Source organism: Canis lupus, chromosome 18 (assembly GCF_011100685.1).
Source record: "Canis lupus familiaris isolate Mischka breed German Shepherd chromosome 18, alternate assembly UU_Cfam_GSD_1.0, whole genome shotgun sequence".
NCBI classification, from domain to species: Eukaryota; Metazoa; Chordata; class Mammalia; order Carnivora; family Canidae; genus Canis; species Canis lupus.
In genome coordinates, this window is record NC_049239.1 from 52,612,421 (window position 1) to 52,635,117 (window position 22,697).

The 22,697-nt window shown below is 50.8% G+C and overlaps 3 protein-coding genes across 12 annotated transcripts; 2 read left to right on the forward strand and 1 right to left on the reverse strand.

Moving 5' to 3' along the window:
- Window positions 1-2,839: 2,839 nt before the first annotated feature.
- Window positions 2,840-4,266, forward strand: TMEM262 (transmembrane protein 262). The gene is made up of 3 exons (XM_038564012.1): window positions 2,840-3,799; window positions 3,905-4,004; window positions 4,114-4,266. Exons 1-3 carry the CDS (start codon window positions 3,626-3,628, stop codon window positions 4,188-4,190), a joined length of 351 nt encoding a protein of 116 aa, XP_038419940.1. The 5' UTR covers window positions 2,840-3,625; the 3' UTR covers window positions 4,191-4,266.
- Window positions 4,237-8,294, reverse strand: ZFPL1 (zinc finger protein like 1). Of its 2 annotated transcripts, none has more exons than XM_038563997.1 (8): window positions 8,134-8,294; window positions 7,660-7,769; window positions 7,267-7,378; window positions 5,973-6,166; window positions 5,792-5,864; window positions 5,574-5,720; window positions 5,201-5,324; window positions 4,237-4,688 (listed from the first exon to the last, which is right to left on the reverse strand). In XM_038563997.1, exons 2-8 carry the CDS (start codon window positions 7,759-7,761, stop codon window positions 4,502-4,504), a joined length of 939 nt encoding a protein of 312 aa, XP_038419925.1. In that variant the 5' UTR covers window positions 7,762-7,769; window positions 8,134-8,294; the 3' UTR covers window positions 4,237-4,501. The 2 variants fall into 2 exon arrangements, with proteins under 2 accessions (XP_038419925.1, XP_038419926.1); XM_038563998.1 differs by having other exon boundaries at window positions 8,118-8,277.
- A 74-nt stretch (window positions 8,295-8,368) lies between these two features.
- CDCA5 (cell division cycle associated 5) lies at window positions 8,369-22,346 on the forward strand. Of its 9 annotated transcripts, none has more exons than XR_005373638.1 (10): window positions 8,369-8,530; window positions 8,742-8,836; window positions 8,914-8,979; window positions 9,059-9,094; window positions 13,098-13,529; window positions 20,012-20,125; window positions 20,334-20,440; window positions 20,620-20,744; window positions 21,762-21,828; window positions 21,964-22,104. XR_005373638.1 is itself a non-coding variant. In XM_038563987.1 (10 exons), exons 1-10 carry the CDS (start codon window positions 8,485-8,487, stop codon window positions 22,276-22,278), a joined length of 1,377 nt encoding a protein of 458 aa, XP_038419915.1. In that variant the 5' UTR covers window positions 8,369-8,484; the 3' UTR covers window positions 22,279-22,346. The 9 variants fall into 9 exon arrangements, 6 of the variants coding, with proteins under 6 accessions (XP_038419915.1, XP_038419917.1, XP_038419918.1 ...); XM_038563987.1 differs by having other exon boundaries at window positions 20,646-20,744; window positions 21,964-22,346; XR_005373639.1 differs by lacking the exon at window positions 21,964-22,104 and having other exon boundaries at window positions 20,219-20,440; window positions 20,646-20,744; window positions 21,762-21,778.
- The last annotated feature ends 351 nt before the right edge of the window (window positions 22,347-22,697 follow it).

Here is a 22,697-nt window from a genome sequence, read left to right on the forward strand (position 1 = left end):
CAGTGCTTAAGAGGACAGGTAATGAGGTTCAAGTATAGATACGATGAGTTTTAATAGAGAAAACGACTTTATCGACATGGTCCTTGAAACATTACTTGTGATGGGCTGGCGGCTGGGCGGGGCGGGGTGGGGGGTGTTGGAATGGAAACCACCGTGTTTAAAGATTCTTTGGCTGGGGTGCGGCAGGCCAAACACATCCCACCACGTGTTTTCATTTGGCCTGTGAGCTAAGACTGGTGTGTTTGGTTTTTTTGTTGTTGTTGTTTGTTTTCATTTTTAAATGGTTAAAAAATAAGAATGGCATTTCATGATGTGAAAATTATGTAAAATTCATATAATCAGAGTAGATCTTAAAAGTGCTCATCAGGAGAAAAAATAATTTGTAACATTAATAATTTGTATAGTGACAGATGTTAGACTTCCTTGTGATCATTTTGAAATATATACAAATACCAAATCATTACCTTGTACCCTTAAAAATATTGGAATATGTCTATCTCAATTTAAAAGATGATTTTCATAAAATCAAATGAAAATTATATGAAATATTCCAGTGTCTATAGTTTTATTTGAACACAGCCATGCACATTTGTTTACATATTATCTGTGCCTGCTTTTGCACTACAACAGAAGTGTTGAGTAGTTGCAACAGAGACCTTATGGCTGACACCTAAAACATTTACCATGAAGAATAGTTGGCTGACTGCTGAAATCTGTGTTGAAAGATTTCATCTATGTTAAGAAGGATGTTTAGAGGCTGTTTAAAAAATAGTGTCAGCTGATGATGCTATAATCTCAAAAAAAAAAATGAGTATAAAGATTTAGATCTACTCCAAGTCTATACACTTAAAAAAAAGTTGCAGAATAATGGTTAAGAAAAATTATTCAAAATTTGGAAATAAGACCAAGAGTGTAGGCCACTTGGGTGGCTCAGCGGTTGAACATCTGCCTTGAGCTCAGGTTGTGATCCTGGCCTCTGCCTGTGTCTCTGCCTCTTTCTGTGTTTCTCATGAATAAATAAAATCTTTAAGAAAAAACAAACAAAAAAACCCAAGAGTGTAGCATGTTCTGCTAATGCCACACTGGGGCTTGTTTTACAAGCCTATCCAATGATTATTTAATTACCCACAGGAATGAACATTTGATATTGCTATTTACCATTATGTGTTCAGATGCTGATATTACAAGTAGATATTGTCCAGGAGATATACAAAACATTTATATCCAGCAGAAAAAGTAACTTCAAAAGTTCTATTTATCGTCCTGTAGGATATCAAGCAGTTTTGTGTCTAACCTAGAATCATATTTTAACATTGCTCTTTATTTTTCTTTAAAGATTTTATTTACTTGAAAGTGAGAGACCGTGAAAGGGAGAGTGAGAGCACAGGAGAGGGAGAAGCAGACTCCCCGAACAAAGAGCCAATGCGGGGCTCAATCCCAGGAACCTGGGATCATGACCTGAGCCAAAGGTAGCCGCCTGACTGAGAGCCACATAGGCACACCAACATTCCTCTCTAAAGGAATGCTTATCAATATCCAAGTCCCCAAGATACATTATCACCTTACTGAGGGGGGACTCCTCACTGATAGGTTAATACATCTTAGTTACATGTTCATTCCAGACCTAGCATCATGTTAACTTTTTTTTTTTTTTTAAAGATTTTATTTATTTATTCATGAGAGACACAGAGAGAGAGAGAGGCAGAGACACAGGCAGAGGGAGAAGCAGGCTCCATGCAGGGAGCCCCACATGGGACTCGATCCCGGGTCCCCAGGATCACACCCTGGGGTGAAGGCGGCGCTAAACCACTGAGCCACCCAGGCTGCCCCTAACTTTTTGAAAGTTACACTTTGACAACACATATGGTGTGGTTCTCCATGATGCTTTTTAAAATTATACATGTATATATACAGGTAGGTATATGAGGTTTCAGTAAGAAGGGATCCAAAAGATGCCCACTCACTAAACTGTTGAGGGATACCTCTGTGAGGTAGGTAGGAGGCGGGCAGGTCATTGTCTTTTCCTCTGTATGCTTGTGTATTATGCAAATCTTTTACAAGAACATAGTCATGCACTACTTGGATAATTTTTAACTGGTTTTGAGCCAGAAGCCCTAATGTATAAAATTTCATTTGTATTTACATGAGAATGGAGATGGAAACAATGGGTTTTTTTTTGTTTTTTTTTTTGAAACAATGGTTTTAACATTTGGCCAACAAGTGGGCGTTGGGGGTCACTACTGTAATGTGTCAGGATGGGGGTCTAAGGGACTGTTGTGATTAATGACACTGGGCAGCAAGCATGGATGTAGCAGGAGACTTTGGGTCTTGGCTGGACCCTGAACCTAACTTCCGAGGCAGGCAGATAGGAAGGAGGTCCTGGAGGTGGCTAAGTTCAAGCTGTCCTTCTTCTACTCTAGTTCCTGGGAGTTTCCATGTCCCTCCATACCATTTCTGCCCATTTTTCTGGATGATACTGCTGAGGATCCTAGAGTTTTCACCTTTTCCACATACAAAGGAAACGTTTTCTTGTTGCTTATGAGTGTCCCTGCCCAATCACAGCCTTGGGTAGAACTGGATCTTTGTCTCAATACTCACTCCCTCAGGGGGATCCCTGGGTGGCTCAGCAGTTTAGAGCCTGCCTTTGGCCCAGAGTGTGATCCTGGAGACCGGGGATCAAGTCCCATACCGGGCTCCCTGCATGGAGCCTGCTTCTCCCTCTGCCTGTGTCTCTGCCTCGCTCATGAATAAAATAATCTTAAAAAAAAAAAAAAAAAAAAAAAAAAAAAAAACCTCACTCCCTCATTCAATGGCTCTTAGTGCCTGGGCTGACGCTCCTTCTCTGTACCTCAAACTTGTGTGCAATATAAGATTCATGCCACCAGCTTAGCCTGGGAACTCTTGGAAAGGACAGAGGTGATGGATGTGAAAGTCCTGAGTGCTTGAAGGTGACAGAGAGGGGAAAGCTGGTCAGCATCACGTCTTAGAACATGTGAGGGAGGATGGAAAAGCCAGTTGCTCTCTGGGCCATGCCTAGAGAGGGCATGGGGAAGGTCCCAGGACAGCTGTGGGCATGCTCTTATCTCCCTTTTAGGGAATGGAGCAAATATTTAGAGCTTACAATTCAGCACAGGCCTCCCTTGTACTGGGAATGCCCTCCAGCTACACATCCGGGCCTAGTCTCTTGCTGGCCTAAGATTTGCTGTGGATCTAGGATGTGCCCTACCACTTTTCTGAGCCCCGGCTCTGTAGAAGAAATATGCCCACAGTGCCTCCTCTGTGGAATTGTCAAGAGGACTCAGCGAGAAGATAATGCACAAGACCACAAAGTGTGCAGGCAGGATAAGGGACACTATCCCTTCATCGACACTCCTGCTGGTCTGTACCTTTAGCCCTCCAACCTTCGATAATTTGGAACTCCCCCAGCCACCCATGAACCACTCCTGTATTGGCTGGAACCAGACTGTATTCTAGAATCTTGTCCCCTCCAATGTTCTCATGGTTCTAGCATCCCACCACTATTCTAGACTATACGCTCTAGAAGTAGAGGGGTCAGTTGCTTCTCCTAAATAGTCTTGGCTTAGTCAAGTTCCACTGGCTCACTTGAGTCTATGCTCTTGCCAGGATGCGGTGGCGGGACCGACTGGCTGTGCTCTTCTTCCCCCAAGGCATGGTTCTCAGTGCTGCCGCACTGATGCTCTTCTTTATACACCTTGGCGTCTTTGCCAGCGATGTGCACAACTTCTGCGTCACCCACCACTATGATCGCATGAGTTTCCACTACACTGTTGTCCTGATGGTAGACTGGGGCCAGGACTCAAGGGCTGGTTGGGGGAGGCCCAGGGGTTGATGGAAACCCCGCTGTTGTCTCAGGGGGCCACTCTCCCCCGGATGGGGCCTACAGTTCTCCCAGGTGATCAGCATCTGCTGGGCTGCCATGGGGTCACTCTATGCTGAGATGACAGATGACAAGTTTTTTCGGTGCTTTGCCCTGACCATCCTAAGTGAGTAGGGGAGGGGGATGTATTAAGGGCGGAGGAGGGAACTTTGGATCCCTGAGACATAGCAAAGAACAAACAGGGAATGCTGATGGGGGCTCTCTCCTTTGCCCAGTGCTAAACGGAGCCATGTTCTTCAACCGCCTGTCCCTTGAGTTTCTGGCCATCCAGTACCGGGAGGAGAACCACTGAAGTCTGAGGACCAGGCTGACAAGGGGGAAGGAAAAGGAGGCTTCGGTGTTTTAATAAAGTCTGTCGTTTATTTCCACCTGTCATCTCCTTCATGGGGAGGAGGGTGGGAGGCTGAAGACCCATAGTAAGCAGGTCAAGACAAATGTTTGACCTGCAGGGGCCCCAGGCCCAGCCAGCAGTCATTCTAGTGGACTTGACTGGGCCTGGGATCTTAGTGTCTCAGGCTTGAAGAAGAGGAGCAGGAAAAAAGCCTCCAGACCTCCCTACCTCAGGCCCCCAGGTCCTAGGCTGGCCTAGCTACAAGCAAAGGCTCAGGAGGGACCCACACGGATGTGCGGGTTCATAAGCGGGTCCAGGTTGGGATCGCTGTCAGCGGCAGCTCGGCCCAGGCGAGACATGAGTGCAAGGAGAGCCAGGAAGCCCAGAAGCCCCAGGAGCAGCAGCAGCCCTGCCCGCTGGAGCAGGGTCAGCGGCCGCTTACGAGACCCAGCCCGGCTCCTGGGGGGATGAGGGGAAAGTCAGGTCAGGTTCCCAATCCCTGATGACTCCTTGTCCTGGAGAGGAACCCCAGATATTAACACTCGTCTCATCTTCTGGCCCAGGGGCCACCATTACTGAGTCTTGTTCCTTCAAGTGTGCAGGGTCACCCCTGTACTTGCTTGTTACACAGGGGACCATGCAGCTCAAACCAGCTGAGCCAAAACTGCTCTGGAAACTAAAATGTGTCAGGCTTGGTAGCCACTAGGGTCAGGTGGTGTCAGAGCAGGAAGGGACCTCAAAGAGCCCAAACTCAAGCCTCAGATACCCAGTAGGTGAGGAAATAGCTCCACAGGGGAGCAGACCTGGGACTTCTAAAGCTGAGCTGAGGCCTCTCTGCACAGCCCAACACCAGATACTACCATTACCCAGAGAAGCCCCTCTTATCATGCAATCACCATGCCCAGGGCCTCTGGCTCTCACTTCCTCTCCTCCCTCCTTCCTGGCATTTGGCCCCACCTGACCCTGTGTACCTGAGCAGCTGGGCCAGCCACCCCAGGGCAGGCCGGCGACGGTACTTGTCTTCATCACAGTCCCCATGCAGGCCTGGTGAACGGTCATCGTCCCGCGTGTCATACACCTTCCTGGGGGCCGAGGCTGCAGGGGCAGAGCCACCAGTATCCACAGGCTCAGAGAAACTGGCCTGTAGCAGGGTGGGGAGTGGGGAGGGCAGGAGGTCCTTGCCCTCTTAACCTGACAAAACATCTCAGGATCATGGGGAAGGTAATGACTATGTTAGTGAAGAGGGAAGCCACCCGGTGGGCCTCTGGAACCCCAAGCCCCCTCCACATAAGTCACTCCACTCCCTTTCCATCCTCTTCCAGACTGGAAAACTCCTTGGCTCACCATGAGTCAAGGGCTCAGGATTGCCCATGTGGATCACTGTGTGCTGCTCGGGCCGGCTCGGGGAAGCAGGGGGCCGGGGGGCTTGGCTGTAGAAGGATGGGGCAGCAGAGGCGCTGGCTACCTCCTCCTGTTCAGGGCTACCATTGGCTGTGGCAAGAAGAGAGCTGTCAGCAGAGCAGGGAAGCAAGGCCCCAAGGGCAGTGCAGACCACTACCTACCATTAAAGCTAGACCAGTCAGAGAAGTCAGAGGTGTTGAGGGGCTCAGGTTCCGGGCTCACCACTTCATCGATCTGGAGGAAGGAACCTGTGTCACCAGCCTGCTCAATACTGTCCCTACCCACCCATCTGGCCCAAGTGGGACCCAGGGCAGACGGTCGGTCAGACACACAGATTCTCACCAGAGGAAGGCCCAGTCCTGCCCGGGCCCAGTTGACCATGGCCAGCTTCTCTCTCAGTGTGGAAGCAACAGGGCCAGCCAGGTTGGTTGGGGGGAAGATGGGGCCACTGCAGATGGGGCACTGGTAGCCAGCAGGAGCTGTGTTACGGGGTAGCTGGGCGGCACGTTCATTGAGGCAGGCCCAGTGGAAGAGATCTTAGGGCCAATGAAATAGGGGAGGAGAGGCATGAGGAAGAAGATATGTAGGATCTCTAGCCCGGCAACAACCCCCAGTCTGCTATGTGGATGTATGTATACGCGCACATGTGAGCTCATAGCCTTCTCCTTCCTGTCCTCACTCAGGTCCATTTTATCAGTGTTCCCTAAGATTTCAGCCTTCTTGGCCACCACTACCTGACTCAGTCAAGGGAGATGCTACCAAGATCCCCAGCCCACTAGAAGGGAGAAGCCTACTTCTCCCTGGGGTAGTAGGGATGGGAAGAAATGCCAGTGACCCTTAAAGTGAGTCCTCTCTGAACATGCACTTATCACAAGCTCCTCAAGCTAACAGCTAATCAGGAGCAGTTTCATAAGTTCCTAGACACACACAAGTACACGTATGCATGTACACACCCACACCCATGGGCACAAATGTATACATACAATAAAACACAAGTACCATCCCTGTATCTACACTTGTAGGCACACTAACTCCCACACAGAAGCTTTTATACAATCACATTTGCTAAAATTCAAGCACCATAACCCAAGCGTTGTCCTATAACCCCACAACACACCTGTGTTCATACTTCACACGTTTACCCATTCACTCATGTGCAGGTACTAAGGAACACATTAACACACATAAAGTTAAAAAAAAGCTGAGCCTAAGCCTCTTACATCAGTCAGGTCAAGGTCATGATACATATGACTAACTTCTTTTAGCTAGTTACTGTGGGAAACTCCCTTCCTCTCTGTTTAGTTGGAATGAATAATAGATCCCAGATGTCTGAAAGCCTCATGCCTTCAGCTCCCTGCTGGTCCAGCCAGCTACTGCTCACAGCCCAAATGTTACAAGTTTGATTGGCTCTCACTCAACCCTGTAAATGGGCAGGTAAGAAAGTAGGAGCTTTAATTTTTAGGGAAAAACACTGAGGCCTAGAAAGGGAAAATGACTTGCCTCAGCTCACACATCAGGTAAATAACACAGCAGGACTAGAATTTGGGGTTCCAGCCTCCCAAGCCTGGGGAGGTCTCCATTGCCCTGCTGCTTAGAGAGGACGTGGAAACTGGTCACCAAGCTGGGCAGGCCTCACCGTAACAGACGAGGCGGGTGGTCTCCCGGTTGGCCAGGGGTGTGCTGCACAGGCGGCAATTCGGGTTGTAGTCGCTATCTTGAAGCCACTGCAGATAGGACTGGACGATGCACTGGAGTGGGAGACAGAGGTCACAGCGGGGGCCCAGCTGCTTCTTTTTCTCTCATCACAAACAAGAATCATACTTTCGTTTGTTCAATCAATAAACATTTATTGAGCACGCAGTGTGCCAGAGTCTGTCTTAAGTGCTGGGGATAGAGCCGAGAACAAAAGAAACCAAGTTCCCGCCCTCCTGGAGCTTCCATTCCAACCCCAGGGCCTTCTCGGAGTTGGAGAAAACCGACACTGCCGGCCCACCCACTGCCCTGCTTCGCCCCTCCCCTGAAGCCCCACCTTGGCGTGATTGGCTACCAGGCAGTGCTCGCAGACGTTGACCCGGTGTTCGAAGCAAAAGAGATTGGTCACCTTCCTCTTGGGGCACTTGCAAAGTCCCATATTCGACCCTGAGCAAGGGGTCGGAGTTGAGAGAGCCAGCTTCCGGTGTCCGCCACTACGAACTCACAAGCCCAGATCGTCTCCACTCCTAAATCCCCTAAACACCTCTCATGATCGCCCCAACCCCTAATTCCTGCCCACCGCCCTTCTACATTCCGGGCCACGCCTCCTGAACGAATTCCGCCTCCAGTGACCCCTCATTTCTCCTGGATCCCGCCCCCGGCCAGGTCCCTCCACCAGCGAGTCTCCGGTACCACCGGCCCCGCCCCCAGGGGCTCCACCTGAGCCCCACCCCCTCCAAGCCCCGCCCCCTGCTTCAACACAGACCCCCCCCCTCGCCCCCCCATCCGTGTTACCGATCGACCGCCTCACCGGTCCCGACGCGCGCGAGCGCTGGTCCGAGGCGCGGAAGGACAGACACTGCGCTCAGCCGTGCTCCCGCTCTGCGCGCTCTACCTCGGGCCGCTCCGATTATCCCTCCGCTGCCACGTCTCTTCCGGGTGCGGCGCCCACTGATGACGTAAGTGGACCGCTGACCCCGCCCCTGCTGACGCTGCGCGCGAGACGGATGGTAAACGGAGCACGGCGTCCCTCCCGCCTTGCGTCATTTCCGCTTCCTCCAGGCAGGGCGGGTAATTCGAACGTTTCGGTCTCTGTGATCCCTCTGGGTTGGCGCGAGCCCCGGCGGCGGAGGCGGCGGCGGAGGTCGAGACCAAGGCTAGCATGTCCGAAAGGCGAACACGGTCCGGAGGGGCCACACGGCACTCCGGTGAGCCGAAGGCGCGCGGGAGCCTGGGGCCGAGCCGTTTGAGGGATGGAGTCCCACGAGGAGGCCCCCCCCCCCCCCCCGCGCTCTAAGAGGCTCATTCCGCCGTTAAGGAGCTTGTTTGGGGAACCTTCTCTCGCTCTCTCCTGAATCTCTTCTCTAGACTCTGAGGCCTAGAGTCTTACCTTTACCTCCTAACTTCTTTCTCTGCCAGGGTCCAGGACTTCATCTCCTACTCAGTCTCTGCGGAGGTCCCAGCGGAAATCAGGCCCTGATCTCCCGAGCACCCTCCCTGAAATCTGGCCCAAGGTGAGCCCTGCTTTCTCAGCTTCTGTCCCGGGGGCCGCTGGACTAATGTGGAGCTCATATTCACTGTTCTTTTCCAGGCTCCCAATGCGGCTCCAGTCAGAAAGCCCATCGTGTTGAAGAAGATCGTAGCCCATTCTGTAGAGGTGAGGACTGAGAGAGGGGTTGTGGGTTGGGAGCCAAAATTGCGTTTGAGTCTTTGATCAGTTATTATTGTCTCCACAGATCCCATCTATCCACACGCCTCGAAGGAGCCCAAGGGTGAGTTCATTTTCTTTCGTCGGCTCAGTGGAGTGGAATCCAGGGCACTCTCGAGATGGGGCAGGATATACTGGCTGCTCACATCTGCCCAGGGAGCTGTTTTGAGGTACAAATCTTCCTGCACTTAGGACAGGGTTACTTTCTGATAAAACGGTCATGAATTGAACACGTAGTATGTCAAAAATGCAATTAATGCGCCGAATCTATCAAACGTCGTACTTTAGGTTATCATGCCTTAAACGTGTTCGGCACAGTTGTATGAGCGTATAGTTAAATTATCTGATTCAAAGCCTATCCATAATAAAAAATTGAATACCACTTAATTTTATCAAATACTGAACTGAAAACGAACGACAGAATGGTTGTAAATTTGTCAGTTGTTTCCCCACGTGATGGCATGGCTGACTGGGAGCTGCAGCTTGCTGCCACTACCAGCATCATGAGAGAGGATCTTAACACATTTCACTAGCCTGGGAAAAGATCAAAATTCGAAGTGCGATTTCTATGGAGTGCATATCAATTTTGCACCGTCATAACACAGAAAAATCAAAAAAAAAAAACACAGAAAAATCTTAAGTCAGACCCTCATTAAGTTGGGAAGCATCTGTATTTTGAAACAGTTTGCCTTTGGACAGCTATGTGCATGGCCAGTTTTGCTCACTCCCTGTGGATTTCATACGTTTAGGTCTTGATGTCCTGATATTCTCTGCTTTTTTTTTTCTTTTTTTTTTTTTAAGATTGTATTTATTTATTCCTGAGACCCACACAGAGACAGAGACGTAGGCAGAGGGAGAAGCAGGCTCTCTGCAGTGAGTCTGATGCGGGACTTGATCCCAGGACCCTGGGATCATGACCTGAGCCAAAGGCAGACATTCAACCACTGAGCCACCCAGCCATCTCTCTACCATTTTCCTAAGAGCTGAGCCGGGTCCAAAGTATTCCTTCTTTCCAGCCTATCTCCTCAATTTGTAAGCACAGGTTGTTGTAAGAGGAGTATGGCATTTTTACTATCTTAGCAGAAGTTACTGAGGATGTTTTACGATCAGGAAACCTCGGCCTGAAGATACAAGTGAGAAATGCTAGGTGCCTGTTAGGAGCACATGGAGCTTATGGTCAAATGGGGAGAAAGACAGATGAGCAAGTGATAATAGCACATCGTGCTGAGGACTGCGGTAAGAAAAGTACTAGGTGATGGGGCACCTGGGTGGCTTGATTAAGTGTCTGCCTTCAGCTCAGATCATGGTCCCAGAGTCCTGGGATCCAGCCCTACCTCTTGGCTCTGCTCAGCGGAGAGTCTACTTCTCCTTTTCCTTCTTCCTCTATCTGCCATTTCCCCTTGTGTACTCACTCATTCTTTCTTAAATCTTAAAAAAAGAAAGAAAGCACTAGAGGTTATGAAGGCACCTAACCCAAACCAAGTGGCACTAGAGCTGTTTCACGGAAAAAGAAATGTTTCAACTGAGTCTTTCTAAGGACAAGTAGTAATGTTTGGGCAAAGGAAGCTGTGTTTTCAGAGACCTGGAATTCACAAAGAAAATCTAAAGGTTTGGAGAATGTCAGTTTGTTCGGTGTGGCAGATCTTGCTAGGTGATGGAGCATGCTAAGCCAGAGCCGTTCCTGATGAGGCATGAAAGCCTTGGCACTGTGGGAGCCTTTGAGGAGTCTCCAGCAAGGTAGTCACTAAGGCGTGCTTGAGTGCTTCAGAAACAGCACTCTGGGGTCTGCGTGGAGACACGGATGGAAAAAGCCTGCTGGGGACCCCTAGACCAGGTAGGAAGACTTAACAGGAGTCCTGCAGTGAGATGGTGGAGGCCTAAAGTAAGGTGAGGGCAGAGTGATGCTCTGCCCCTCATCTCACCACATGACCTTCCCATCACACAGTTCTCAGCTGAAAAGACGCCTCCTAGAAGCCTTCCCTGACCACTGTACCCTGTCACTATCCTGTTTCTCTTTGTAGTTCTCTTTAGGCCTTCTCAATACTCTGAATATTTGCTTGTTGTCTTGAGGGCAGGGACTTCTGCCTCCCCGTGGCAATCATTCATTCTTGTTGGTTGAATGGTAGATCGATGACATCGAACAAAAAGAGCTGCAAGGACTTGCATGACTGCTTGCCATAGGGGATGGGGAAGCTATAGTCAGAGCTAACCTCCATTTTGTTCAGCGTCTCTTTTACTAGGAATTGTTACCAAGACTCAGATTTCCAGTGCTTGTAGCCAGGAAGGGTCCCTCTTGATAACAACTCCTTACAACTCCTTCTCTCAGACCACGGGAGTGACTGAATTTGTCCCATTTCCTACCCTTGCTTGGCTGCCAGAAAGCCCAGTGCCAAGTTTTGTTACAAGAATTCAGTGAGCATCAAACACCAGCTGCATGCAGGGCTCTGAAGGCTCAGGCTGTAGGCAGGGGCAGCTAGACAGATGAAGACCCCTGCTTTCAAGAAGCTCCTGTTTAGTTGGGTGACCACTGAGCAAGTCAGAATCAGACAGCGATGGTAGCTGTACGAGGGAGGTGGTTGTGGCAGAAGTAAAGAGCAGCACCAGAGGGGCTGCTCTCTATTCTGCAGTGAGAATGGTTTCTCTGAGGAAGCAGCATTTGAGCTGAGAGTGTAATTTTAAGGAGCCAACACATGAACGGCTTCATATACATCCCAGATTAGGCCTTTCCCCATTCACAACCTTGCCATGGCTCCCTGGGTCTCCGCAAGGGTCTCCTTGGGCTTCCACTTACAGTGTCCTACAAAAGACCCTATCGCAGCTCCCACTATGTCTCGAACCCCATCTTCATTTCCTCTCCTCCCTGTCTCTCACCTGGCCACACTGGCTTTGTTCCTTTACCTTTCCAGGCATACCTTCACCTCAGGACTTTTGCCCCTTCTGTTCCCTCTGCCTACAACACTTGGCCTCCGTGTTGCTCCTTCCCTCACCTTCAAGTTCTAGTTCAAGATGTCCCCTCAGACCTATGTTGACCTTCACCTACTTAAAAAAAAAAAAAAAAAATCCCAGTTCACACCCAGTACTCTCTTGTTCTGTTTTTTTTTCCCCAAAGTGTTTAATACTTCTCACATGCTACATGATTTTTCCATGTTTTACCCCATGAGAATGGAAGGTCCCATGAAGACGGGGGGCTTTCTCTGTTTTATTGCCTGCTACCTATTGTTCTCTGAGCGCTTGTAAAGTACCTGGAACAGGTGGCCAGGAAGTACTGACTGAGTGGACGGGCATGTTAGGAACAGCGTTGGCAGCTGTGTGGCATTTGGGCCACGGAGGGCACACATGGTAGCAGGAAGAGCAGTCAGGAGCTTGACCTGGTCCAGATTACCTGTGATTGTGGTTCAGGTCAGTCAACAGGGGCAGCTAGAACCTCACTTTGTTGGAGACAGAGCTGACTACAAGGGGCGAGATGCCTTCTTGACCTTACAAAAGTAGACTCAGAAACAATGGCAGATTCTTCTTTTCTTCCCCACCTTAAATCTTTCCCAGGATCTGATTTATTTGATCTCTTTTCCTTTTAAAAGTATCCTGCAGGGATCCCTGGGTGGCGCAGCGGTTTGGCGCCTGCCTTTGGCCCAGGGCACGATCCTGGAGACCCGGGATTGAATCCCACGTCGGGCTCCCAGTGCATGGAGCCTGCTTCTCCCTCTGCCTGTGTCTCTGCCTCTCTCTCTGTGTGACTATAATAAATAAATGAATGAATGAACGAACGAACGAACAAACAAACAAACTAAAAGTATCCTACAGGGGACGCCTGGGTGGCACAGTGGTTGAGCATCTGCCTTTGGCTCAGGGCGTGATCCCAGGATCCTGGGATGGAGTACTGTATCGGGCTCCCCACAGGTAACCTCTGCCTGTGTCTCTGCCTCTCATGAATAAATAAATAAAATCTTTTTTTTTTTTTTTTTTAAGTGTCCTATGGGTCTTTCCACCCTGTATCTCCTCAGACCTCTCTGGAAGTAAATAAGACGGCTAACTAACAAGGAGGCCTTCTCTCTTCTGTCCTTGTACAGATTGCTTTTTTCTTGGAGAAGGAAAACAACCCTCCCACCAAGGAGCCTGCTAGGGAGGATCTCTTCAAGTCATGTAGCATCCCTGTCACCCCCACTACCACTCCTGTGCTGTACCCCGTGAATGTTGAGTCTAATTCCAGGGAAGAAGACCTGGATGCCAGAGACTTGGAAATGTCTAAGAAAGTCAGGAGATCCTATAGCCGACTGGAGACCTTCGGCTCTGCCTCCACCTCCACCCCAGGCCGCAGGTCTTGCTTTGGTTTCGAGGGGCTGTTGGGGTCAGAAGACTTGGCCAGAGTCTCACCTGTGGTGTATTCCAAGCTAACCGAAGTCCCCAGGGTGAAGCCGTGGGCCCCAGATACAACTCTCCCTGGAATCTCCCCACCAGTCGTGAAGGAGAAGCGAAAGAAAAGAAAGGTGCCAGAGATCCTGGTGAGTGAGGGGCAGGGCTTGGGTCTGCTGTTGCACCAGGTGTGCTGGGAGACCACCAGGCCTTAGGCCAGCCTGGGGCTCAGTGCCCGTAGGGTCAGGGTACACATGCCCTGGGCAGCATGCTCCCTTCCTCCCTCACCTGTCCCCCTTTTTTCTCCCCCTAGAAATCGGAGCTGGATGAGTGGGCTGCAGCTATGAATGCGGAGTTTGAAGCTGCTGAGCAGTTTGATCTCTTGGTTGAATGAGATGTCAATGTCAGGGGGTATCCCTGGCCATCCTCTCCTCTCTCCTGTACATAGCTCCTCCTACCCATGGAGAAGACACTTGGGGTCCTCTCTCCTGGCCTTATTACCTGTATTTATGCTGCTGCTGCGTGAGGCCTGTATTCCTCTGAGGGTTGTGTGGTGGTAGCAGCCGTCTCAGGAAGTGGGGCTCTCCAGGCCTGGCCATGCCCTGCAGTCCTATGTTTGGTCCTGTGACCCACCAGCCTCTCCCTGCCTCCCAGAGGAGCCTCTTCATTTTCCAGCTGGGCTGCACACTAGGGAGTAGGATTGCTTGCAAAGCTGCAGGAAAGGGCTTGGGATTGCTGGTGAGAAGGGGCCTGGGCCGTTTTTGGGAAACGTAGCTGCTCTGTACCAACCCCAGAAACCAGCACCAAGGCAAGGCATCCACAGGCATTCCCCGCTGAGTTGTCTTCCACTGGAGGCCTAGTTCCCAGCCATGGAGCCCATCTGTGTAAAGAGGCTTGGGTTCCCTGTTAGATTCTGTAGATGGTCCAGGAGAGAATTTGTGGGTTGGGTAGAGTTCTATTTGCAGGAAGATGCTGGACACTATAATATAGAATTTTATGTTTTGAAGAAAAAAAGAGAAGCCGTGCTTAGGTCAGACCAGAAGCATTTACTCCAAGAAGGTGGGTTTTATTTCTCTGCTCTGCTGTTGAGATGTTCAGTTAGATGCCAGGCTGGTGTAGCACTGGCTGCTTGGGGCAAAAAAGGTGCCAGAAACTGAGGCCCGGGGCTCTGGACAAGACACCTGCACAGGGCTGAGAAGAGGGCTATGGCAAGAGGTGCCCTTCATCATTTGCACCTATATTTTATCTTACAAAATAAAGTACACAGAGTCTTCTCCACTCTAGAGGGAAACGGGGTTGAAAGGTCCTACTCCTGAAGTCCTGCTAGTTTTGCAGCTACACTCATGAAGTTCTGGAAGATGCTCTTCACTTGCCAAGAAGGGGCAAGAAGTTTTAGCTTTCTTAGTGTCTTCTCACATGAGAACACTGAGGAGATGTGAAGAGCAGATGGGGGGGGGGTCTTGTTTCGTTTCTGGGGAACCCTACCCCCTTTTCTTTTGTCAATACTAGTAAAAATCATGCTCTCAAAGGCTGCCCTAGCACCACTTTGGCCATACCTCATGCAGGTGCATCTTTTGACGTTTACGGGGTCACTGCAGTAGAGGCTGAGGAGTGTGGTGGGGCAAGTGGGTGGCAAAATGTCTGGGAAGATGCACTCATGCTTGGATAGGGGACTGGATGCACCAGTGCAGGCCTGGTGGGCACTAATGAAGCCCTTGCAAGGCCCGGGGGTCCCGGGGCTCCTGGTCAATGCTTCGTGCTTGGTCAGGCTCTGTGAGCAAGCCCCTTGCCAGGGCAGGCCCAGGTGTTCCAGAGCTGGACAGCAGAAGAATTCTTGTCCTCACTGGCTGGTGGGGCAGAACGCCCGGGAAGGGTCCCAGTCGGGGAGTAGCCAGGTAGTGTGGAGTTGATGGCATTACTGCAAATCCTCTCTTTCCCTGAAAAATTAAGACTGTGGAGTTTAAGGAAAAATTGTTGCTTGAATTAAAAAAAATCTGAATAAAAAGTTTGCTTATTTGAGACTTTTATTGAGGCAGAGGTGAAGGTGGGGGCCCCAGGAAGCTGACCCTTATTTGGGCTGTTACCAAGGGACAGCCAGCCTTCCCTCCAGCAACCTAGTGGTCACTACTCTGCCCTCACCTCTGCCGCCTCAAGGTGGGGCTGCCTGCAGAGGAGGCCTCCAGGCAGCCCCACCCCCCAGTGCCTGGAGACCCAGTCCCCACAGGGTCCACCCCTCCTTCCCTTGAATGCTCCTGTGGAGGAGCTGACTCCTCCCACTGGCCCAAGCTGCTGCGGAGCTGTGCAGAGCCCCCTGGGACTCAAAGGTACAGATTCCTGGAAATTCTCCCACTCAGCTCAAGGAAGTGTGCACCTTGGTACAGGTGACACAAACTGGCCTGCCTCCCAACGTCTTTCACTTGTCCTTGCCTCCTACTTTTTAGAACAAATTAAGTTTTTTTTTTTTTTAAGATTTATTTATTTATTTATTTATTTATTTATTTATTTATTTATTCATGAGACACAGAGAGAGAGGCAGAAACATAGGCAGAGGGAGAAGCCAACTCCATGCAGGGGTCTCCGGGATCTGGGCTTAAGGTGGCGCTAAACTGCTGAGCCTCCTCGGCTGCCCACAAATTAAGTTTAAATCCTCCAATTCCCACAGCTTTCCCAACCCCCATTTCTACACACATACACATATACACACACACACTCCACCTCACCACCCTGGCTGAGGAGAGCAGTCCTCTCATTTCAAGGCCAGCTTTCCACTTTGGCTTTAGGTTCAGTTTTCATCTCTGAGACCTTGGTCTTTTTCCAACAGTCCTGAACAGTCTTCTGTTCTCTATCGTCAAAACAACCACCAAGAAAAGTTGACCAGCATCTGTTTTTAACTACCATTATTCCTTTTAGGGTTAAGCTTTTTGAAAGAATGTTCAAAAGCGTCTGTTCCTGTCCATTTAGCAAGTGCTACCGCCACCCCATTTACTTCTCAGGCAGAAGCAGCCAGTGACCCCTGCCCCTAATGACCAGTGTGATAGGCTCAGCTCTGCTACATCCTCAGACTGACTGGGAACTGCTGGCACCTCTTTCCTGACTTCCCCTGAGATATCTAGACACCCAGGTTCAGTCCTGGGCCCTTTTTTCCAACCTGCTTGTTCCTGCCAGTTGAAGACAGGCTCTCTGGGTCACCACCTTGCTCATTCATGGCCAGTCTATCTCCATCCCATTCCTCCTTCCCGAGCTCCAAACCAGAATCTAGAGCTGCCTTCTAAAACTACATCTCAATTTAGAATCTGTCATCTCAGACTCCGCTCATCCATCAGCTTGCCTCTTCCTGTGCTCCCTATGCTGGCAGTATCACCCTGGGTGACCTAGCTACTACACAAGCCAGGAGCCCAGGGGTTGTCCGCAGCTCTACCCTCTTCCTCACCCCTTCCCATCAGCCCTAACTTAAACACCTCTTTGCCCCACAGCTATTGGGCAACACTGGCCTAGCAGTCTCCTTTTAACCTCTCCCTTCTCCAAACTACACTGCAGCCAAATAGTTTCCTAGACAAAATATCCCGTTTCTCCCTTGCTTAAAACTCGATACGGAAAAAACAAACAAACAAACAAAAAAACAACTCGATACGATTCCACTTCTGGTTGTAACACCCAAAAGAATGGAAAGCAAAGTCTCAAAAAGAGGCTTCCTTTTGTGGTGTAACAGCATCTCTGGCATGTGTTCCCTGGTATTCACAGTGTAGACACATCACATGGAGCAATTGCACTTGCCTGTCTCCATTCCCAAGGCCTTTGACTTCCTGCCCCCAGTGTCTCCTTGTCCCACCCATCCTCCCAGTTACAACTCAACCTGCACAGAAACACAGAGTTCTCCTGTGCCTTCTTGTCACCCGGTGGCCATACCCCAGGCCCGTTTAACTATGTCCCATTGAGAATGCCCTTTGGCACTGGCCTGCCCAAACTGCTCCCTCTTGGATTGCCCTCCTCTTGCCAAATCCCCCACTTCTTGATGCTCAAATAGCACCTTTGTGGTAGAGTCTCTGGAGCTCTAAGCCAAATGCATGGCTCCCATTTTTCATGGCCGGGGCTGTCTGTATAGGCTTCTTTTTTTTTTTTTTTTTTATTTATTTATGATAGGCACACAGTGAGAGAGAGAGAGGCAGAGACACAGGCAGAGGGAGAAGCAGGCTCCATGCACCGGGAGCCCGATGTGGGATTCGATCCCGGGTCTCCAGGATCGCGCCCTGGGCCAAAGGCAGGCGCCAAACCGCTGCGCCACCCAGGGATCCCCTGTATAGGCTTCTTTAAAGGCACATCTCCCTGCACTGTGGGCACTGGGCACTTGGGGCCTCCCCGGCCCCGGGAGCTTCTGGGCAGAACCAGGTCATGATCACCTGTCTGTATATTCTCAGGACCCCACTGAGACCCGTCCCACAGACAGCAGTTGGTCAACCAATGTTTACTGGGAACCATTAAAGGCAGAGTGACGTGTGTTCTAGCATGTTCCTGCCATTATTTACTGACTTTTTCTTATATTTGGGCCCTTTAGGCTGCTTCCAGTTTTTCTTCTTGGTATAAATTAGCTACTGTGGACCTCTGTGTAAATTATTTTATTTCCTTTGGAGTCATGTTTTTAGGCCTAGTTACCAAAGTGATGTTATAGGGCCAAAGGTCTTGGCTAGTTTCATAAATCTTGCTTATAAGCTGCCAGCTTGGGCAGCCCCCGTGGCGCAGCGGTTTAGCGCCACCTGCAGCCTAGGGCATGATCCTGGAGACCCGGGATGGAGTCCCACATCAGGCTCTCTGCATGGAGCCTGCTTCTCCCTCTGCCTGTGTCTCTGCCTCTCTCTCTCTCTCTGCATCTCTATGAATAAATAAATAAAATCTTAAAAAAATATATATAAGCTGCCAGCTTCCCCCTGGGACGAGTCAGACCCAGTGATGGAGCTACCCGCCTGTGAGCATTGGTATCACTGTGGAGCTCAGTGAGTCCCCAGAGTTAGCCGCCCCCTGCCCCCTGCCCTGCAGGGTATTGCTGGCCACCAAAATTCTGTTTCCATCATGTGGATAGGAATTACAATATTTTAGGCTATCTGGAAAGGCTTGATGCACTGCAGAGAGCACACTATGTAGGACCCCTGCTACAACCCATGGGCCTATCAAAAGCCCAGAGGGAGCTCAGTGTAAAGGACAAATCTGAGGTCACTATTTGTCTTCCGATTGGATTGTCCTCCATCGCTGAGCCAGCAGATGTGCAAGATTCTGAAAAATCTGAGACCAAAAGAACTAGTGAGGATTCCATTTGTTGACTTAAGTAAGACTTTGTCACTTGGAGAGAAGCTGCTATTTCAAGCCTGCTCAGTGGGACATCTAACACTGCCGTAGAGACAACCGCATCCTCAGGCTGAGCCCAGCTCTGGCTCCACTGTGAGCTAGTCCAAGGGGGCCTTGGGGTGGGGGTGCGAAATGCTCAGCAGAGGAAAGACTGAGTCCAGTTCAGATTGCAGAGCAGGGAGGGAACAGGAGAGGGCAGGACAACATGGGCCAGAGTGTGGCAGTGGGGACAGTTCAGGCTGGTGTTGGAAAGTGAGGCTCCTGGTTGGTCTGAGCAGACACTTGTTTGGGGTCAGTGGGATATTGACAGGGTTACAAACGAGGGTGTTCATAACAGGGGGTCTTGAATGCCACACTATTTGCTTCTCTGTGTCTGGTCAATAGATGATTGTAACACCAAAAATGGGAGGGATTCTCTGCTTTCTTACAAGCTTCTATAGGATTCCTTTCAGTAGGGCGCCCCTGATGCCTGGATACCCAATAACTTGCATTTGCAGGAATTCCTTTTTTTTTGTTTTTTATTTTTATTTTTTTATTTTTATTTTTTTATGATAGTCACAGAGAGAGAGAGAGAGAGAGAGAGGCAGAGACACAGGCAGAGGGAGAAGCAGGCTCCATGCACCGGGAGCCCGACGTGGGACTCGATCCCGGGTCTCCAGGATCGCGCCCTGGGCCAAAGGCAGGCGCCAAATCACTGCGCCACCCAGGGATCCCAAGGAATTCCGCTTATGAAATATTGTCAGCATGTAGCATGTCACCAGATAAAATATAGACCACCTAGAGAAATTTGAATTTCAATAAATAATGAATCATTTTGTAGTATAAGTATTTCCCAAACATTGCATGGGATATACTTATACTTTTTTTTCTTAAGATTTATTTATTTATTTATTTATTTATTTATTTATTTATTTATTTATTTGAGAGAGAGAGACAAAGACAGAGGCAGAGGGAGAAGCAGGCTCCATGCCAGGCACCCGATGCGGGACTCCAGGATCACGCCCTGGGCCGAAGGCAGGCACTAAACCGCTAAGCCACCCAGGGATCCCCCAAGGATATACTTATACTTTTAAAAGCACTTGGTTTTCAGCTGAAATTCAGATTACACTATGTGTCCGTGTATTTTATTTGCTAAATGTGGTCACCCTAATTTTGAGGGATCTCATTAGCTGGGCAGAAGTGGTAGAGGCTCTCCAGACTGGAGGCTGCCCCCAAGAAGACCAGATAAGGCTGGAAAGGGGAAATCATCAGGATGGTGGATGTGGCTCCCCAACTGGGCTTCTGTCTCCTTCAGTCTCCCAGGGGCAGTAGAAGAGCTTACTGTAAGCCCATGGTGAAGCCAGAAGCACAGCCTGTTGAGAAGCAGAAGCCAGAAGACCCTCAGGTCTCCGAGGAGCCAGTCTTAGAGGTGACAGGAAGGCCCAGGGCTTCCCAAGGCAGAGAGCAGGGGTGGCAGGTAGGGTGGCAGGTGGCCAGAGAAATTCTTCCTCTTGGGGACTAGACCTCTGAACTGCCAGCCATCATCCCTGCTGTCTTACTGTCTGGTGTGCGAGGACCCAGTCTCCTGGGCTGTCCCCTTATGCTGTTCAGTTACTGTGGCACCTTCTCTGCCAAAGCCATCTTCTTCAGAGCAAAAGCTGGACTCACAACCAGAACCTACTGTCACGTTCCTGTTTACACTCCTGAGCACAGCGGAGCCCACTGAGTCCAAAGACCCTGAAAAGTAAGGCTGTGTGAGTGTGTGTGCGGGGGAGGGAGGCAGAGGGTGCTTCTCTCTGTTAACATGCAGACCTGTGCCCGGACTCAGCCCTGGAATGGGCAGAGGGGAGACCCGTACAGGATGTGGGCCTTGGGCTCCCCCCTTCCTCCATGCTCCTCACCCTACCCTCCCCCAACCTCTAGGCCCTCTGGTCCAACCCTTGTCCCAGGGCCTCAGATATCCAGGAGTGCCAGTTCCTGGACAAGGAAGACTGGGGGCCCCGGCGCACCTCAAGGGAAATCAGCCATTTGCAGAATGATTGCAGGAGGTGAGCTGGGCCGTGGCAGGTGGGGGCAGATAGGATGCCAGGGCTTTCCTCCCACTGAGGTCAGGGCCTGGGGCTCGATGGCTATGGGTTTGCACCTTCCCTTGGCCCTCCTCATTCCCTCCTTCCCTTGCCTTCTCACTGTTCTGCTCTGGATGATCTCCTCACTAGCCAGTAGGTCCCTTCTTTCCCAAGTACCAGTGTCCTCCTGTGTGAGGGGGACCTGCCCCAAAGGCAGAGGAGCCATAGTTCCTTCCCATCAGTCAACTTCATGCCTACACACCTGGTCAGTAAGCAGTCTCTAAGGCTGCCTGTCAGGAACCCCCACTTTTAATGGTCCAAGAACCTGAGGGGGTAGTTTGGTTGGAGGAGTAGCAGGGGTAGGGGTCTGTTCTCTGGACACCAGGCTCTAGACTTTGGGTCTGTGTCATTCCACGGCCACCTGCCCCTCTGCAGTGATGCCAGGGTCAGATCTCTACCTGGAGACAGAGGTTTGGGGGTGGGGCAGTGTGACCTGGTCCATCGGGGCTGCAGGTGGGCTCCTGTAGCATCAATCTGAGTGGTCAGCACTTCTGTTCATGCACAGAGCCCTCAGGCAGGATGAGTTCCAGGGTTGTCCCTCTTGCCAGCCTGGAACCACACAGAATTCTGTCACGGTCCCCACTGCACCCCAACAGGGTGGGATGGCTAGCCTGCACAATGGAGTCCCCCACCCTTCTCTTCCAAAGAAGAGAAGAAACACGCTTTCGTCTCTGGCTGGAGTCGCCCACCTTTCTCTTGCTAAAGAAGAGAAGAAGCATGCTTCGTCTTTGGCTGGGTCTCCTGCTGCCAATCCCTTGGGAAGAACAACTCCCTCCCCATGTGGCTTTGCCAGGACAATAAGACTAGGCTCTGGCGAAACCCTGTCCCCTGGAGGGCTGGTCCAGGTCACACAGCTCGTGCAGGAGATGCATGTTGGGGCTGAAGGAAGCTGCTTAGGACAACAACCCGGGGGCTGAAGGGGGTCTCTTACAATTCTAGACTTCGGGAGTCCCTGAGCACTATCCAAGCAGACAACCGAGCCCTGAGGGAGAAGCTGCAAAACCTGGTAAGACCCTGAGACCAGGACCCTCTTTCTTTGTTGTGCTGCCTCCTCCCTGCCTCCCAGCCCAGCTAGGGGGGGCTTGGAACAGCCTTGCCTAGGGTTGGTACCCACCTCTGGGCCCTGCAACCTTTGTTCCAGCTGACCGTGTCATATGATAGCCTGAAGAGGGAAGCAAAGGCCTTCTTGGAGGAGGTGAAGGCCGCTCCAGAGGATGCCCGGGCTTTCCCCGAGGATGCCCAGGCCATCCCAGGGATGGCACTGTCCCAGGTGCACTGGCAGCACCCCCATGGCACGAGGGGAGAAAGGACATGCCTTCCCCAGCCGGTCACTCAGCTCCCCTTGCCTGTAGCAACTCAGCTCCCAGAAGGCGGCTCTGTTCATCCCACAGCCTGCTGCTCCCATGACCCGCAGATACCAGTATCAGCCCTGGCAGGGCCCAAGGCTGGAGACTAGACACTTCTTGGGGAAGCCATTCCAGGAGCTCCTCTCCAGGTCACAGTAATAAACTACTCCAAAGCTGAGACGCCACTTGCCGCATGTTTGTGGGCCCTGGAATCGGGCAGAGTGGGAGGTCACCAGCTCCAAAAGGAGCTTGGCCCCTGGGCTCCCCTTTGACATGCCCCCTACCGCTGGTTCTCTGGTCCTGAGCTCCCACCACCCCAGAAGAGGTTCCAGGTCTGGTTGGTGTCTGCCTCAAGGGCAATGTTCCAGTGATAAGACTGGAAAGAGGCCACCCCCCCCCCCAAAGATGGAGGCCCCTGGTCTAATTCCAAAGGGCAAAAAAGAGACTAGGAGAGGCAGAAAGAGCCACTGCCCACCTGGAGGCCTAGGATAAATCTCTTCCCCTTTGTAAGTCAAGTTGAGGGCAGGGA